Source organism: Chenopodium quinoa, unplaced genomic scaffold (assembly GCF_001683475.1).
Source record: "Chenopodium quinoa cultivar QQ74 unplaced genomic scaffold, ASM168347v1, whole genome shotgun sequence".
NCBI lineage: Eukaryota > Viridiplantae > Streptophyta > Magnoliopsida > Caryophyllales > Amaranthaceae > Chenopodium > Chenopodium quinoa.
This window is the reverse complement of record NW_018743893.1, coordinates 712,558-720,326: the sequence shown is the minus strand read 5'-3', so window position 1 is coordinate 720,326 and position 7,769 is coordinate 712,558. Positions and strand designations below refer to the sequence as shown.

Genomic DNA, 7,769 nt, shown 5'->3' with positions numbered 1-7,769 from the left:
CATGTCAATGCACTAGTTTGATTTTATTTTTTATATAATAAATATTAATAAAAATTATTTTTAAAATTATATTATGAAACTTTATATTAATACCTACTCCGTATCTAATAACATATTTTATAATAACATATAACATATATTTTTATTATGTTTTTTAAAAATTATGATCAAAACTATTACATAAATAGTGGAAAAAAAAAAGTTTAACATTTCAAATATTTTGAGATGGTGGGAGTAGTTATGACAAAAATATGTTATTTATAAGACATAAAATATTTCTTTGTTGCAACTAAAATAACAATACAAATACTATACTATAGTTGATCTGAGCATTATGCGGCAACGAGCACACGTATAGTCAATCAGTTGATAACAAAAACCCACTGTTTTTGCTGTAATCTAACAAATGATAGCTGTTTATTTCCCCCAATTCAAACCCTCGTTTCGAGAGACAGACCAGAAATACTTGAGCCAATTTTTCAAAAGTAAAAAAGAAAAGAAAAAAAAGGAAAATTAAGGAGAGAGAAAATAAAAATAACCGACACTAGTTAGCATGCGGCTGCTCGACCACGCAATTAGAAAACCTGTAAAAAAAAAAAATGAAACAACCAATAAAAGAAACGGATAAGGTGCATTTATGTCTTTCCCCTTTTTTTTCACTAATTGCCCTTCACGTTTCTCTTTACTTTTCTTCATTTTCTCACTCTCTTTACCATCACGCGCCATGGCAATTTTGTAATTATGTAAATTATTCATGGGTAGAATTGGAATTTTAAATATTGAAGTGGAAAAACCTTTCCAATCTGTAAAATGAAATAATTTTACTGGAATTCATGAGTTTGTCTTGGTCTATTCTCCACATATCCCTATCAACTTACTTTTTCCATATATCCAAATCCCTATTTTATCATCGTACGGCAGCCAAAAATAAAATAAAATAAAATTAAAATAAAATGTCATGTCATTAAAGCTATCTCTCCATTCGCCACGTTGGATCATGTTTCTCCATATCATTTATTTTAGTTTGGTTTTTGGTTTGCCATCACGTCGTTGCCATGGTTTTAGGTTTCTCTAGTATGAATCAATATTATGGTGCTACACTACAAATCTACAATAGAGATTTTCTAGTCGACATAAAATTACTTTTGATGTTTTATTAATTTATTTATATCTTTGTAGATTTTAGATATTTTTATATTCAACGTATTATAACACTATAATTAAACTAAATTCAAATTTTTAAGATGGGTCCATGCGAACAAATTGGTTTAAAATAAAGTAGGTTACACTCATGCAAATATATAAAAGCAAATCCGCATTATTTATTTATTTTTTAAAAAATACTCTTAAAGAGCAATACCAATGGTGAGCTAAAAATTTGCTCATGGGCATTTTGGGTGGGCATAAAATTTGCTCATGCATTACAATGGTGAGCAAATGAGAAAAAGCCAAAAAATGCTCATGAGTATTTCTAAAAATACCCAAGACTTGAGCATTTTTGAAGATGAATAGTGCTCTAGTGGGCCCCACAATTGCAATGGTTATATATTTTATAATGCAAATTCTTAAATAAATATTTATTTTTAAAAAAAATTAAAATTACCAACGGTCATAAAATTAAATCTTTCTATAAATAGACATGCATTTTGGTATAATTTCATGAATACCATAAATCCTCCATATTCTTTATTTTAACGATAAAAACGACACAAATAAAAAAAAATAAGTTACACAAATTTAGGCTAGTTTTTATTTATTTGGAGTAATATTGTTAAAATATAAATGAAATTAATAAATAAAGAAGTGTTGTGTAGGAGAGAGAAAGTAATGGTGGGGTATTGAAAAAGTAAGAGAGAGAGAGAGAGAGTAGTGGGCAAGCTATTTTTTTGCTCACCATTGGGAGAGAAATTGTGAAAAAAAATTGTTCATGGACAAAACAGATTTGTGGAGAGAGAAAGTAGGTACAGAGATAATAGGTGGGCATTTTTTTTTTCTCACCATTGAGAGTGGTCTAATTATAACTTTGGTTAATATAAAAGTCAAGCTCTTCTCTACTTCTGTGGGAAGACCATTTAATTATATCTTGTTTTAATTCAAAAAACCCGTCATGAAACACGTGGAAACAATTGAGCATGATTGTTGAAATACGCCTTGCTAAAGAGTGAGCTATCGTTCGAAGGCTGCTAGAGAATTGCTGAGGTGGAACTATAGCTCGCAGGTGAGTGCACTATAGCACAATGGTTAGTTGAATAAGACGCGCTATCGCGCACGAAAAAATGAGTGACACCTCGACCACGCGCTCACTACTAATCAATTCGGGCTATGATTTTTAGTTTGGGCCTTAGCATGTTTTGTGTTTTACTTAGGGAGTACTCCGTACTGTATATCTTCCTCTGGTTTATTCTTAATCGTCATGTTGTATCTCTCGTATCCCATAAATAACATTTGACAATCCGAGACAATTAGTGTTCGTTATGAAGAAACAATCCACTATCTAAGGTAATATTTGAGTCTAGTCTCTAGCGATTATTATGAATATATTGATTGTTCAATTTAATCTGTTGATCGTTCTAAATCTATTTTGATCACCTGTAATTTGTATTCCTCAAGTGCAACAAAACTTTTTCTCGATCTTGCTTGCCTATGGACGTAGTCAATACATTGTTATTGGTGAACCATGCAATTCTATGTGTGTTATTTAATTTGTTGATTTTATTTATCTTTCTTGCATCTGTTAATAATAAGTGGTGATATATAAGAAAAAAATAAAACAATTAATTCACATATATACATATGTGTTTCACCCAAAAAAAAAAAAAAACATTCACATCTAAGTAGACAAGAGCAAATATTTTGCGAGCATTAATCTTGAGTAGTTTAGACCACGAAAATGGACTATTACAATCAAGCATAAAAAAGAGAGTGGCTCAAGTGGTTAGAGCTTCCCCCGATTTCAGGAGATTTTGGGATGATTCTCACCCCCGCCTTTGTGGCTCTCTAAATACTAAAAAAAAATAAAAAAAATCAAGCATTAAAATGTTTATATATTACTCCCAAAAACAAAATAGACTTGATAAATTAAATGAGCTATTTATTTTGAACAAAAAATTGTATCACAACCTAAAACACGAAGTCGGTAAGTTTTATTCATGCTTTAAATCCCTCGAATTGACATAATGATTCAAGACATATTGACAAAGACAAGAAACTTAAGCAAGCAAGCTAAGATAATATACAAAAATAAAAGACGGCATTGAAGAAATAATTAAGAAATTCAAAGTGGGAAGAAAAATAGCACTGTTAGCAGCATGATTCAATTGTGTTAATTAGAATGTGTTTGAAAGTTGGGTGTTGTTGATTTTACGCACTTTGATTCTCTTATTTATATTCCTCATCAAATTGTAGTTGAAAATGTTGTAGTTGATTTACCTTACCTTATCAGTTATCACCTAAATCTAATCTTTGTCGCATAAATTGTGGTTCGCGTGGGTACGACTGTGATATATTCCCACGATCTTACAATCATCGTCTATTTTGACTCTTTGGAAAATATTTCTATAAGCTAGCGAGCAATATAGCATCATAATTAATTATAGATTAATAAGGAATATTCACTATTAATTTTATGATGGAAATTTTATATAAACCATGGAGTACATACATTTAAAGTAGAAAGAACAACATGATTTACATCCATTGATATAATCTGTAATTTTTTTATTGAAAGAGTAGTTTTTTAGGCTATATTTGATTCACCTTATTTTTGCTAATTTTATCTTTTTTGAATTTATATTCTCTAATCTTATCTAATATGAACTTATTTTTTCGAATTTGACTAAACTTTGACCTTATAGTGTAAGCTAATCTATAATTTTTTTTTTTAAAAAAAAAAAAAAAAAGGTTATAGCAAGTCAGCGTCTTGTTTCTTAATAATGTTTTATTTAATATGTAATTCTCATATTTTTATTTTTTTTATTACGGAATTAAAGAATTTAGCGGTAAAAAACTGCATGTTAAATAAAAAAGTATGATCACAACTTATTTTTTCCAATCCAATCTTATTCTTGTACATGGATGTAATTAGTTAGGTATTATATATAATAATATGTAGATTTTTAAGAATTTGATTAACCTTGTGCTTTTTAACTTGTTAGATACATACGGATTTTAGTTAGGTTCGTTGGTCTTATCAATTCACATGGCTTAGGTATTTAATCAAACACATTAATGTGCGTGCCTAACTAGTGAATTGTGACGAACAAAGATTATTAATGTTGAGGTAATTCCAAATCCTCCAAATCCTTGAGCAAAAGGGATAGCTAAGGGATTCAAACTTGTAAATCAACAAGTGGAATCCACCATATGTTCATTCCAATTTGATTTCATATAATGCATTTTAGTTGTCTAAGATATAGCTATCAAGTAGAAGAATTATTCATAGTAATTTAGTTTGACATACATATATTTATATATAGTAGTAGAACGACCAAAACATAGATGAATAACATGATGAAAGTGGTACCCCAAAGAAATCTGAAATAGATTCGCATCAAAGAGATAAAGATAAGAAGGTACAAACAATAATAGTCAAAACGGTGGTGATATATACATTCAGGCATATCCATTGTCACATAAATACTTTAGAAATATAAAAAACAATATGAAATTGACCAGAATTAGGCTAACACTCGTAACACCCCTCATGCTGCATTGCATGTAAACAGCAGCAATCACAGGATCAACAGAAAATTGGGACTAGGGATTTCAATTGCTTGCCAACTTATATGGAGATTTTGGTCCTACAAATTTATTTTATTTTATTATTCATGTGGGACCGACACTATATTTTGTGGGCTCTCCTTATTTTTGTGGGGTAAATTTGATTTTTTTTTTTTAAAAAAAAAAAATAGGTTTGTAACGAAAATGTGAAAGAAGAATGAGGTGGCAAATGGCTGGTGAAGTTTGGCGTGTGATAGCCGCGTGGGTAATTGGTCCACTGTCAGGTATTGACCCAATGACCCATGGCCCATCAAATTCCATCCTTATCCACTTTAATCGCACTGCTAATCTTTATACAAATTCCATTTCATAATGATCCCAACATTAAGTACGAACTCCATTTCACATTATTTACAGTAAGCTTGGTCTTTAGTCAAGTGGAAAGGAGAGTACCTTTTAATTATAAGATGGAGAAGGTTTAATCTTCACGGGTGATAATTTGGGGAGTAAGATTTCCTTACCTTCTCTTCAATCTCTCTCAAATTGTCTAGTCTGCTAACCCGGACTGAATTGACTTGTAAAGGGTTTGGCCAAATAAAATCCTTCATCTTGACAAAAATAAAAATAATGTGTAAAATGGTCAATGAACAGAAAAAAAATGGATAAAATAATAAATATATTTTATATATTACCCAAGTATAAAACGGATCAAAGGGATACATTAATTGTTGATTTACATGCTCTGACTTGAGGGGGAGTGTTAGGATATAATTATGCTATGAGATATATTTTGTGAATATATTTGTATATATCTTGTTAGGAGTTTTTGGCATGTTAGGTTAATGTTGTAAGCCTATATATATGTGTTTAATAGTAAAGGCTCATTAAGCTGTTTTCTCCGAATTGTTTTATTGAAGTTTAACATGGTATCAAGAGCCCTCTAAATTAGAGATTTTTTTACGTTCTTTTCCCAGTTTTTTTTTTTTCCCAAACACAAACCCTAGCTTTGTTTTTCTTTTCCAGATTGTTTGCATGTGTTTCTGGTTTGTGCTTCCGCTTTGTGTGTTCTTTGTTGTTCTTCTTGAGTTGTGATGACTGGTGGTGATGATGTTCTGTCTCCTAAGGGCCCTCGCTACGAACCGTTTTCAGCCTACTATCTCCATCCGAGTGAAGGTACAGGGGCTGTGATAAGCCCTATTATGTTGAAAGGAGACAACTATGAGGAGTGGTCTCGTTCTCTACGCAATAACCTCCGTGCGAAGAACAAACTTGGTTTTATTGATGGTACTATTAAGGTGCCGGATGCTAAGTCTCCTGATTTTGATCAATGGGGCATTGTTAATTCATGCTTGTTGCTTGGATTGTTAATACATTGGATGTTTCTGTGCGATCCACTGTTCGATTTTCAGACCATGTCAAGTCTTTGTGGGATGATCTACGTGATAGATATTCCCTTGGCAATGGCCCTCGTATTCTAGAGTTAAAGGCTCAAATTGTAGATTGCAAGCAACGTGGTAGGCCGGTGGCGGTGTATTTTGGTGAGTTACGTAAATTACAAGATGAGTTGGCTAGTTATGTCAAAATTTCCAAGTGTACGTGTACAGCTGCTCCTGAATATGCTAAAATTGTTGAGAGTGAATTACTCCATCAATTTTGTATTGGTTTAGACCCAAAGAAATTTGGCAGTGTGGTGTCTACTCTCCTCATGATGGACCCTATTCCTTCTCTCAATGTGGCGTATGCAAAGGTTGTGTCGGATGAACGCAAGCAAACTGTCTCGGATGCTCACGGTAATCGTCCAGATGGTGCTGTTGGGTTTGCTGCGTCTGGTACGGCTCAGGGTCGGACTACTTGGTCGAGTAGTGGTGAATCTCGTGTATGTGATCATTGTGGCAAAAAGGGTCATGTGAAGGAGAAGTGTTTTGATCTACATGGCTGGCCCGAATCTTTTAATTCTAGTGGGCGTGGTGGTCAGCGTGGTGGTCGTGGGTCAAGTAGAGGTGGCCGTGGTGGTCGTGCGCAAGGTTCTAGTGGTCGTGGGTTTGCTGGCAGTGTGAGCAGTAGCTCAAAGCAATATAATGGTGATGATATTAATGATGTTGACCGTACAAGTGCTCCAACTTTGAGTAATGAACAGTGGGTTCAATTTATGAGTGCTATTAAGGGTGTAAAAACCCCTCCTTCAACTGACAATAATTCTCATGGTATGTATAATTCGGATGAGTGGATAATTGATACTGGAGCATCAAATCACATGTCGGGTGACTTAAAATTGTTTTATAATTTACGTGATATTTTATCTCCCGTTGGTTTGCCTAATGGGAAAAGTACTACGGCCACTAAAGAAGGGAAAATAAAATTTAGTGATGGTTTAATATTAGACAATGTTTTATTTGTTCCCAAATTAAATTGTAATTTATTGTCAGTGTCTCAATTATTAGAAAAGCAAAACTATATTGTTCTTTTCACTAACAAGCTATGTACTATTCAGGACCGCACTTTGGAGAACCTGATTGGAGCGGGGGTGCAGTATAATGGGGTCTATCTCTTCCGGCCGGTCCGTGCTCGTAGTTTTCAAGTCAATTCTGTGGTGGTTCCAGATGCAAGTATGTTATGGCATAGGCGTTTAGGTCATCCTTCTATGAAAGTAGTTTCTTCTTTACTTGGAGTAGCTAGTAGTAGTATGAATAAAAAGTGTGGTGTGTTTGATTGTCATATTTGTTTTATGGGTAAACAACCCCGAAACTCTTTTCCTTTGAGTATGAATAAAGCATCTGGTTTGTTTGATTTGATACATTGTGATATTTGGGGTCCGAATAGAGTATCGTCTAGTTGTAATGCTAGATATTTTCTTACTATTGTGGATGATTATTCTCGTACAACATGGGTATATTTGATGATTGGAAAACATGAAGTGGGAACTTTGGTTCGTAATTTTTATTCTTTGGTTAAAACTCAATTTAATAAAAAGATTAAAATTTTGAGAAGTGATAATGGGCAAGAGTTCTTGAGTTTAAGGTCCTTTTTCGGTAAAAAAGGAATATTGCATC

The 7,769-nt window shown here is 32.8% G+C and overlaps 1 protein-coding gene across 1 annotated transcript; it reads left to right on the top strand.

The window, feature by feature from the left end:
* Positions 1-5,476: 5,476 nt before the first annotated feature.
* On the top strand, positions 5,477-7,506 carry LOC110686614. The gene is made up of 2 exons (XM_021863213.1): positions 5,477-6,923; positions 7,211-7,506. The coding sequence occupies exons 1-2, from the start codon at positions 6,065-6,067 to the stop codon at positions 7,252-7,254; spliced, it is 903 nt and encodes a 300-aa protein (XP_021718905.1). The 5' UTR covers positions 5,477-6,064; the 3' UTR covers positions 7,255-7,506.
* The last annotated feature ends 263 nt before the right edge of the window (positions 7,507-7,769 follow it).